We start from the raw sequence: 11,996 nt of genomic DNA on the forward strand, positions 1-11,996 counted from the left end.
CACAAAATAACAGTATCGGAGACCTGTGCCCCCAGCTATTTTTGGATGATTTTGTATCAGGTCAACAAAACATGGGCATAGTAACAGTATTTTTATACTACATTTATCCATTTTAAATATACTAACCTCACTCCTTTGTGACAACTAAGACAAAAATGTAATTAATTCAGAAATCTGTTCGGGACCCCAACTTTGGGAAACACTGGTCTAAAGGATATTTATGGAGATACAAAAAAAGCTCACATTCACAGCTACTCAAAAACACACAAAAAAATGCATATTCTGATGACAAGAGTGATTATCTTCAAAGACAGCTAAAGTCAAACCACTCGTGGCTGTAAAACACGTTTAAGCACACTCGACAGTGCACACACTCAGATGAGTGCTTGTCAGCAGCCTCTGTGTCCCGAGGACAGGCTTAGCAGGCTTTTTTCTTTTTGTTTTTTTTTTTGTTGGGGTTTTTTTGGATATTTGACAAGTTCTTTCAGCAATGGATGCTCACTCCAGGGATATAATTAAACACAAACAGGCACAGGAGTACTACATTTGGCCTCCCACAAAATGAGGAAAACCATGAAGGCAGTAATGGTCACACAATCTGTCGTGCACAAAACGATTCTGGAGTTACGAGTACGGCTTTTTTCCAGTAATTTTGAGTAAATTGCTGAAAATAGAAAAAGGTCTCTGGGTGGCTGAAGGTTTAACAAAGCTTAATAGACCATCGAGGTCAACCTTCAGAACAGGTCCTAACTATAATCTACAGGAAGTACAAAGGATTACTGTTGCAGAAAGCTGGTATTACGAACAACAATATGCAACTTCAAATCATAGGATTAGATTGAGATTTTAAAACTTAAAACATTATTTACAACAACAAACAGTTCCATTTTCAGATATTGCTCAAATAGAGACATTACAATCAATTTTGAGTTGTATTTCTGTCTGGTTGATAAATTTGGGACCTTTATGATTTACTTAAAGCTACAAATCACAAAAAAGTGATCAGTAAAAAAAGCTCCACAGTGCTGTCAAGGTTAAAGGATCCGACTTTTACCCGATGGAGACTCTTTTTTAAATATGATTTTTATTCATTTATTAATAAAGTGAAATGTGAAATAGTGCAGCCTCTAAAGCTCAATTGGTGTTCATCCAACATCATCATTTCAGGAAAAAAGCGAGCTACATACCACGACTATCTGTTCCACTTCTCATGTCATTAGCCAAACAAATGTTGTCTTGAGCTCACAGCTGACAGTGAATTAGGAAAAAGCTGATTTGTCAGCTTTATTTAATTACTATTAAACATGAATTATCATGCGGCGTGACAATTTCTTACCAGCATCAGACACGGTCTCGCAGCGAAACCCTCAGTTAGGTCATGAATATTCAAATTGTCATTGTTTACTTATTTAAACTGATTCTAAATTTTACACTGACCACACACAGCTTAAGAACTACTGAACAGTAAAGTGAATAAGTGTCAAAAATATTTCTTCGATTCTGTCATTGCAGTGTATTTATTTATTTATTTATTTATTTATTTATTTATTTATTTATTTATTTTATGTTGGTGGGAGCTGGAAAATTCTAGACTTATGGTTATTATGCAAAGTCAACTTTTTTTAACATTGTAATCTTATAATTTCATCAAACACATACCTAGACTGTTACTCTGATTTATACGTTTGAGAAATCCTTAAATCCCCTGTGGTAGCCATTTGGAGCTGCCTAAATGCTTGCTGGTACAAAGCACCGCCTTTTTACACAAAGCTCCTCCCTGAGCTCAGTCTGCAGCCAAGCTTCCACCCCACAGAGCGCCCCTCCCCCCAAGCATTATTGTGAAGACGTGCTGAAGTGCGAGTGTAGGAGACAGTAGGAGGTTCTTAAAGAGACAGAGGCCAATTTTAGTCAGGCTGATGCAATGTCTAATTTAATTTTGATAAAACAACTGAAGGTAACTTGAATGTGGTATAGAATTTAACTGTGCCTGGGAAATATGTAATACCCCCTCCCCCCCTTAAACAAAACTTTAAACAAAAACACTTTTATTGTATCAGAGCACTCACGTTAAGACACATAACCCACAAGGAAACAAAAAAACCCTTCAGGATACACAGCATCGAGCCTGAGACTCTGGAACAATCTCTAAACTCCTGTGATTTCAATCAGACCGAGCATCTTCAGTCTCTAGCAGAACTAATCCAATCCACAGAGCTGCAACCAATAGAGTCCCCATCGATCCCCCGCTGCTGAAACACACTAGACTTCTGCTCTGTTCTTGTAATGATGGCTCCACATGTCAGAACTGTTATGGGAGCATGAGGCAGATGTATTATTGTTTTTCCTTCAGCTGTTCTCCTCAGCGGGGGTCGAAATTTGGCCGTTGTTCCGGACGCAACCAGGGTTCGAACCCACAGCCTCAGGGTTGAGTACAACACTGACCATCAATCTATCCAGATGTTCTTACTAACGTGAATCCAACTCTTTCTTTACCATTTATCTGAATGTAGAGCTTAGACCAGGGGTGGGCAATCCTGGTCCTCGAGGGACGCAGCCCTGCAGGTTTTATGTTTTTCCCTGCTCCAACACACCTGATTCAGACATTGAATTACCTCGTCAAAGCTCTGCAGTATGGAGGACCGACACTGACATAACTAGAAAAAAAAAAACAGAAATATATAAATGGACYAATAAATAAATTCAATTAAAAATRTGCCAAKTAAATTAAAAAAGGAGAGCTTTATCTCATGTTTTATAATTTAATTGACCTTCACATTTATTTTTCCAACTTAGTTCCAAAAATATATATATATTTTTGCACATAATTTACATTGTACGATTTAAATATATATAGCACATCATTTACATTTTGCGTTTTTTTGCAAAATTATTTTATTTGTTGGAACTAAGTTGGAAAATAAATGTGAAGGTCAATAAAATTATAAAACGTGAGGTAAAGCTCTCCTTTTTAATTTAAATGGTATATTTTTAATTGTATTTATTTATTTATTTAGCTGTCTGTCTGTATATATGTATATGTATATATACATTTATACATATATACTTTAAATAAAATTCTCCTTTTTGAATTATATTGGTGCACTTTAAGTATTTAATTATTTATTTATTAGTCAATTTATGTATTTCCGCTTTTATTTGTAATTATGTCAGTTTCGGTCCTCCATACAGCCGAAGCCTGATGATCACCCATTCATTCAAATCAGGTGTGTTTGAGCAGAGAAAAAAATAAAACATGCAGGGCTGCGGCCCTCGAGGACCAGGATTGCCCACCCCAGGCTTAGACTGAACTTGTACTGTATTTGCATGAATATTGTATAATTTGTGTTAAAAACTTTCAGATGAGAGAGATAGCTTTTGGGGAGAAAAGGAGTTACTTAAAGACAGAAAATAGGTCAGACTGCAATATTTATATTGGATGGCCATGTCTGAAATCCACAGCTTCATTAACAACGTGTGGTTTCTACTCTTCTGAAGAGATTTTAAATGATTCGTCTGTCAGGAAAAATCCGTGACTCAGCCGAGACGAGCTTCAAACAACATTCCAAAAAACTTGGGCCCAAAATAATAAAACAGAGTACCAGACAGCAAAGACCGATTCTCCAACTATTCTCGTGAAGTATAAAAAAATTAAAAGCATATTGTTTGAAAGCTGGTGGAGTTTTTTTTTTACAGAAAAGAATCTAAAAGGGGAATGCAGAATCATTTTTTTTCCTATCTACTGTAATAGGCAGTACAAAGAGGAATGCAGGTAAGAACTTTCCTGTTTTAACCAAGTTGTTTAAACCTTTAGATTTTTCTGCATCTTTGCCACTGCAAGTACAGCAGGAAAACACTGATGTTGTCTCTGCAAGACCAAATATCATTATTCAACAACTTAATGGATAAATTAGTCATTCTGTTTTATTAAACACAAATCAGAGTGATTGAAAACTTAACTCAATAAGCAGACCTTGACCTTCAGGAAATAGTCCAGGTCTTTTAAAGTGGGGTTCTGTGGAGAGGTTGTGAATAAAATAGGAGCCTGGAAAATTGTAAGTAAAACTAAAGTGAGGCCATGGTTCGCGACCAGAAAAGGATGGATTGACCACTTCAGGTCATGGGGGCGTCTCTGCCTCAAGTGGAGGAGTTTTAGGTATCTGGGTGTCTTTTTCACAAGTGATGTTAGGATGGAGCGGGAGATAGAGCGATGGATTGGGGACTCATCCATAGTAATGAGGGCGTTGCTTCGGTCGGTCGTAGAAAGAGTTGAGTCGAAAGGCAAAGCTCTTAATTTACTGGTTTGTCTACGTTCCAACCTTCACCTATTAGAACGAGGTCCCGGATACATGAAATCTGAAATGAGCTGCCTTTGTAGGGTGGCAGGGCTCGGTTTTAGAGACAGGATGAGGAGCTCCATCATCCGGGGGGAGCTCGGAGTGGAGCCGCTGCTCCTCCGCATCGAAACGAGTCAGCTGAGGTGGTTCAGGCACCTGAATGCCTCCTGGACACCTCCCTTTAGAGACGTTCCAGGCACGTTCCACTGGTAGGAGGCCCCTGAGAAGAACCAGAACACTCTGGAGGGATTATGTGTCCTCTCTGGCCTGGGAACACCTCGGAGAGCGGGAGGAGCTGGAAGGTGTCACTGTGGGGTGTCTGGGTTTCTATCCTGGACCTGTTGCTTCTGCGACCCAGCTAGGCAGCAGAAAATGGAAATGGAGTGATTAAAGTGTCATTTAGTTTGAATAACAACCAATGTCACAGTGCAGAGAGACTTTGCTTGGAGTCAGAATGTCTACCAGTGAGATGCTTATTTGCAATCATCTATTACTGAGTGCAAGAAACGGGCATTTTTAAGCCAGGCTTTCCATAAGAGGTGAATGTTATGTAAGAACCATGGTGGTCTGATGTGTTGAAGTTAACCTGCTACGGTTATGCCTCAGAACCTCCAAATTATTGGACTGAAGTGTAAAAGCAAGGTAACATTGTAATGCAGTGATGACAGATATTCAGAATGGGAGATTTTGTGCACTTTCTTTCCCGTCAACCCCGTTTAGTTAAATGCCAACGCCTCCTTTCGTCCCACAATGTTCATGTTTCTAATCCGCTCCCGTCGTCAAATAACGTGCACAACTCAGCTGGTGATTTACGAACAGCCAGCGCCATTTAAAGAGGGGCTTGTCTTTGTAACCACATCACGGAACCGTTTCGTGAAAAAGGTTTTAAAAAGCAAAAGACGTGCAGTAGACTTACAGTCTGCCAAGAGTGAGATGTCAGCTCCTGATCACAGATGAGAATTAATAGTAGTCATTATAAGACCAGTGATCGCTGCAAAAAAAGAAGAATTTTCCTTCAAGCCTTAATCCTCAAGTTCTGCAAGTATAAATATTTTAAAAAATGCCGTTTTGTTGAACTTTTTAGTTTAAAAATATATAGCGCACTAGAAAAGGTCCTGTCTCTTTTACCCCACTTGTCAAATTAATGCAAGTTATTCAACATAGCTTTTCCCATTCTCTGTGAGTTTTACTTAGTCTGTCACTGCAGCCCTAGGAATTAAAGAGACAGTCATGCATTACAGCCTAACTCAAATGTGTGAAACGTTATTTTAATAAGGTAAGAAAATATGTAAAGTAGTCTGGTCTGTATTTCTGTACTTCCTCTACTTTTGAGCAAAAAAAAAACAGTTTGTGTGTGTATGTAATCATCTCTGTGTTTGTGTACATGTGTAAAAAACTCATCATCTCTGTCGGCGCAGAGCACAGAGCAGATCAAAGCTGTTTCTTGGCACAAGAGGAGAAGGCAATTCAAAGCCATTTTAATGGGGTAGGTGACGAAGAAAGGCCYTCCTCACTTAGATCCGATTAATGAGGCCTGGGGCGGCAAACACACAACACCTGGTGAGATGTTATCAATGACAGCAGCTTTCATTCATTGCTTTCAATTTAACAGACATTAWTTTTTTTTATAAACACAAGATGTGAGATTCCTCTTTGCCTCGTTTCTGTCAGCGGGAAATAAAATAGGACAAAATAGTTTAACACTTYTACATGAATTCTTTGTTACGATCTGGTCTGAGGGTGACTAGAATGGACAGCAGTTCATGGATTTATCCTAATTTATTCATGACTGCAAAAATTCATATTCACCGGCATCTGCCTGATCCTTCATGAACTATTCATGTGGCAGAAGGCACCCGAGTCCAAATATCACGGTCGGTCCAATTGTGATGAACCGTGACAAGCGCAGCAATCAAATAAAAGACAATCGGCTGAATGGGGGGTTGGCATTTGGAAGTGCTCCGTTRCTCCACTTATTACCTGAAGGCTCATTTTTGTGCAGAAGTTTAATCAAGATTGTAAATCAGTTCTGCTTGACTGGACGAAATGAAATGCGTTTACACACGATGAGTGACAAACAAATGGATAAACACTGAGAAATCAACCAGTTTTCCCTTGCTTGTGATGAGCGTCGACTCATTAAGGCAGGTTCAAAGTTACGGCGGAAGGAAGTGAAATTTTTGATTATCCTGAGGATATTTCAATACATAAACATGAGCTTCTGCTCCGCTGGTGCTATAAATAGCACTAGTACRAAATACACTCATTATGCAATGTGATTGTCAGCATACATACATTTAAAAACTGCATGCACCGGAGCAAACACAAGAAAGACAAGAGGATTTATGATAACATCTGCCAATTAAAGCAGAAAAGATGGATTTATTGTCTGGACCTGCACACAAACCACAAAAACACACAAATATTTCAGTATCTCCTTACCGGATAGTGTGAACCTGCATTTTTGTGGTACAGCCACGATGCCACCAATATGGTAAATATTACGCGCCAGGAGCGACGGCCCAGCGGACCTTTCAACAGAGCCCAGCATTAAGRTGGATCACACTTTTTGATAAGACGAAGCAACTGGGACAAAAACTGAAGAACCCATTAATCCCATTTCTTCAGCCAGAAAATCAGTAAAATACCAAAAATATATATTCAGCCCAGCCTCAAGAGCGAAACACATCCGCAGCTAAAACCTCTCGGAAACAACCACCTGTTCTTTGCTTCGTTCGCCTAAAAAAAACTCCAGACAGGATTCAAACTGAGAAGCTCAACGAGGAAGCACCAAAACTCCTGCTGTTCGTCCTCCTCTGCACGGCTCTCTGATGTGCGGCAGCGCCTTCATCTGCCTGTCTTATCTGTCTGGAAACACACACACATGCACACACAACTCCACATTTCTTATGGTCATCTGTTCCCCACTCCCACCTCCTGTTTTTAGTCTTCCACCTCTGTGTCTTGCAGCTGTTTCACCACAGCTGTCTTCACGCTACTCGAAAGCACAGATTTGGATTTAGCCTTTAGTGGCTCAGGTATTGTTGTGTGCTTTATTCAGTGATTATGAAAAGCACTGGAAGAGGATAGTGCGGCTTACAAGCTCAGTTCGTTAGGGTCAACCAGTTAAACACAGGGATAAGAACGATGACATAACATTGATAATAATGCACTAACAGAAGTGAGAGTTAATGGGTCGACATGTGGGATCTCTGTCTGTACAGAAAAGTCAGACAAAGCACATCTGTCCATCTTTTCACATAATGTTCTGTTCATTAACAAAAGCACTTTCGTAGGGAAGTTTTCTTTCCAGGCCAACTTTGAATATGTCTAAATATAAAAAATAATCTGGTCGTACAAGCAGATTCTACCATTTGAAATGGCAAACATTTCTGAATGAGACCTGCATTTAAAACAAATCAGTTTTGTTTTAAGCAAAAGCAGTTCAAAAACTGTGACCAATCATATCAAAATGAGGATTGAGCCAAATTTGGTCAAAATGACCTAACTACATTTTCAAATTCCTGGCTTTAAAAGCTACATTTTGATACCAGGATCATTCTGATTATCATAAGCTTATCCAGAGATATGACTTAATTTCTCTTGTTGGTTAGGATAATACATTCCTGTTTGGTCTGAATCCTAATTTCATGAAAATTTATTGAGTAWTTTTTTTGTTGCTACTGCTCAAAAAATGCTTCAAAAATTTTTTAGGATTATATTTCAGACAATTTGTCAATGTATCATTAAAATGATACATTGATAAGGCATTAATTCATTATATTTTTTGACAAAATGCAAATTTTGCACTCTTGTTTAAATCAAAACCCTATATCTGCCTATTTCTCTATATTCCACTTTTGGACTTAATACTCGTTTCGATGAGATGGGTCACATATTACAGTTGCTATTTTGGAGTTTTTAGACCTGAGTGCTGCTTTTAAAGCTGTAGTTCAGAATCAGTTTAGCGTGGGCGGTGTGTTGGCATGAAACAAATTGTTGGAAAGTGGTTTGAATCAAAAAAGTTCGCAATCCATATATATCAGTGTCCATGAATTCAGCACTACTTTACATGWGGAGTTCCTCAAGGTTCCRTTCTAAGTCYTGTTCTGTTGTAATCTGTCGGCTTTAAAATTCTTTCTTTTTCACTGCTTTTTTTTAATCTGTCCATAAAAACTAATTATTATTTTAATAGGGACACAGTGATTATTGGTAGCTTGTGGTCACTTCAATCCAGAGGATGATAAGCAAAAATCAAAGTTCACACTGTTTAGGTTTAGGTCTCATGCAACTTTTTTCTTAAGGATTTGCATCCACTTTCAGAGGTTGTAAACCAGAGCTTGTGAAATGTGTTGCACMCTTTGAAGGTGTCAAAAATATATGTCAAAAATATACTAACACAACTATTCCCACACTCCACAACATTTTTAAAAAGTCATTGAAACACCAAAGGATGCATATAAAACAGCTATAACATCCATTGGCATGGACTTTATTTGTCTCTGACTATTTTTTCGTTCATTTAGAAATATCACAGCACTCTGCATCATGGAGTGCCTGAAGATTCTCTCCCCATGATGCAGTATTGAATGGCAGGGATTCCATATCTCAGCATGATTTTTCTACGTATGAGCATTTCCATTTCAGAACCTGCACTTGTCAAGCTTCATGACAATTGTACCATTGTTAAAAACTGTTGTAATTTTTGTGTTTTTAAAAAGGCTGTGAGCTGAGCTAATGAAAGGTTAGAACTTTACATCACTTTGAAGGAGAAAGTAAATTGRTAAATGTGTCTGAAATGTGAGAAAAAGACATCCATAAATATTCATTTTTAAAAACCCACTTTGTCCTGTGTGGGGTCAAGGAGGCTCTATGCAACACATCACTGAGCATGAATTGGACAAGTCACCAGTTCATCACRGAGCCAAAAATGAAGACAGTCTTACAAAAGTGTTGCCAACACACATAATTCTTCATTCGTTAGAGGAAACACAGGACAACCTGTATTTTCTGACTAAAACAATATAATGGATCAGCAACTATCCCTGGCGGTGACAACAGACTGTTGTTTTAGCTGCTTATAGTGATTTCCTTATTTGTTACATTTTAGGTTTTAACTCCATTTTATATGGTATCCAAATACGTACAATAAAAAATAACAAATTTAAATAAAATTAAAAGTTTAGATCTTATATTGTTCATATGCTAGTCAAATGCAAAACTACTGAAAAGCAGTCTGTGGTCTCCAGCTGCAAAACCATTCCAGTTTTTGGGGTCATCTCATTGTTACCCCTTAAAGGCACAGTGTGTAGGATTTGTTGTTTTCAGCGAAATCTAGTGGTCGAGTGGTTGAATCATACTCCCTGGTCCTCCCCCCACCCCCACCCCCCCCCGCTTCCAAACGCAAAGGAGTTGCTACGGTGTCTCTCAGGTGTCAAAAACCTTTGATAATTCCAACCGCGATGTCTACCAGCAGCTTCAGGGCTAGTGATGTTTCAAGTGGTAAGATTATGAGCTTTAATAAGTAAAATTATCCCAGCTACAATGACAGACAACAAATATTACATTTATAGTATTACAACTAAAACCATTTTTGATGCTGCCACCGCAGTTTGTCCATGAGCCTTCGTAGACAAGATGGCGGTGCAAGATGGTGGCTGCCTGTAATGGCGACCCGCGACCATGGAGATATAAACAGCTTTTTATAAGGTAAAAATAATAAAACAAGGTCTTTGTCTGCAATGATTAGACATGTTTTTTTRTTATCGTCGTTAGTGATTATCTCAATTTCGGCTAAAAGAATTGACAAAATCCTACACACTGTGCCTTTAAGGGCACCTGTTGTAAATTCCATTAACATCAAAATAGCTGACACTGATTGACGAAACCCTCTGCTACTGAGGTGACAGATCAACATCCTTTAGGTTTACCTGACTTCAWATTATAATCTGATTAAATAGTGTTCCTTTAACTATTTTGAGCATTGTGCATACCTTCTATCAATATTTAAAACCAAATAAAAAAGCTGCATGCTGAAGTTGTACAAATGTATTTGCCGCAAAAAAATGTCCTCACTTTTCTCTCTTTGAAAATCATAGTATTCATCATAATAATTTGTTGAACATATTTAAAAATATTGAAAAATGGCATGTATTTTATTCAGAATAATATTTATATATTCCAGGAATTTATGCTGATTTTAAATTATATAACTGCATACATTTACTGAATTGGTGGTACGGGTAACAAAATTGGTTCTGGGAAATAAAATAATTACTCAGATACACCCAGTGTGCATTGTAATGTTTAGCGAGAAAATTCTGCATATATTGGTGAATTTAATCAAATTTGGTGAAGTGGGACATAAAAATGCATGTTGTAAAAGACTCTCAGCTGCTACCACATCAAAATTTACTCTTATATCTGTAAAACCAACTGAGTTATAGCAATGTACTGTATGTGTTTGCTCATGGTGATTAGCTTTGACAGCCATCTTGAATTGGGTTGACTTTAAAAGTTAATCGGTTTTAAACCAATGGTTATTTTACATCCTCCAGTTTGGGAGACATTTCACCAAAAGACAGATAGTTTATTAATTATCACCCATTTCAAAACAGCTGGAAATGATAAATAAATTCCAAATGGATTTTTCTTCGTTACAATCTTTCCAAAGAAAATCAGTGCATAAAAGATATAATAGAAGACAATAAATTGGAAATTTCCCCACTTGTAATCCTATATTGTGCTAATCTTGWCATGTGCTCCTGATTCTCAGATGATGTCATCCAGTGTTGTTTCTGTTTCACTGTTTCTCCGAGGACATGCAGCAGCTTATGAAATGAAATTAGTCGGGCGTGCAGCTCCGTGACAGATGATGACTTCTGGATAAACGCGTGGGGAGGAAAACTGCAGCACATTTATGACACGCACTTAGCCAAGCACATGCTAACATCTGAATCAACTCACCTGCTCCACCAGCAGGATGGCACATAAACTGACTAAGGACTTTTATTTATTTATTTATTAATTTATTTATTTATTTATTTATTTATTTATTTTGTGTGTTTTTTTTTCATGTTGAATCTCTAAAGACTTTCCCAACATGATAAACACCAGGGATTTAAAAACGTTAATCCATTCATACAGTGTCTTTAATTGAAGGAACAGATTCTTACATCTTAATTTTTATGAAAAATTATGTAAAGAGAGTTCCATATCTAAACAGGAGCACAAATCCATGAAGATGACTTTACAATTTCATGAAAACTTTTATTTGCACACATTAATTTTCTAATTGTGTCTAACCAAAATGTCTACAAGCTCAAACGTTGTTTAAATTGTCCACATTGCGGGGAATGAAATGAGGGACTTTAAAAACATTTTTGTGTAGATTATCCAGACAAAAACTCCCAAAACAGTCTACTCCTCTGTGTCCGGACAAATTGCTTCACACACAGTAATCCACGGAGGTTCATGTGCACATCATGATGACATCAAGCTGTGGACTGCAGAGCAGTGGCTCTATCAACAGTTGCCCATTCACAAATGTAAACAACAGGGACTTCCCAGGGCGAGGAACGTTGTCACTGATTTGAGTTGATTTGATTTATTTATTTAACAGGAAAAGATTATTAAAAATCAAGCCTGACTCAGCATAATTGC

General features: G+C 37.8%; 1 protein-coding gene across 5 annotated transcripts in view; it reads right to left on the bottom strand.

The window, feature by feature from the left end:
• The window catches only part of plch1 (phospholipase C, eta 1), a 73,825-nt gene that overhangs the window by 48,235 nt on the left and 13,594 nt on the right, over nucleotides 1-11,996 (bottom strand). The window contains exon 1 of one of the 5 annotated variants that reach the window (XM_014012382.1): nucleotides 6,777-7,126. The exons of 2 other annotated variants lie outside the window; for them this stretch is intronic. In XM_014012382.1, the coding sequence (XP_013867836.1) occupies nucleotides 6,777-6,885 (109 nt within the window). In that variant the 5' untranslated portion in view covers nucleotides 6,886-7,126. Of the gene's footprint in view, nucleotides 1-6,776; nucleotides 7,132-11,996 lie in introns of those variants that run through there. 2 more of the 5 variants (XM_014012384.1, XM_014012386.1) reach the window with 2 other exon arrangements.

This window comes from Austrofundulus limnaeus, unplaced genomic scaffold (assembly GCF_001266775.1).
Source record: "Austrofundulus limnaeus strain Quisiro unplaced genomic scaffold, Austrofundulus_limnaeus-1.0 Scaffold91, whole genome shotgun sequence".
Taxonomy (NCBI): Eukaryota; Metazoa; Chordata; class Actinopteri; order Cyprinodontiformes; family Rivulidae; genus Austrofundulus; species Austrofundulus limnaeus.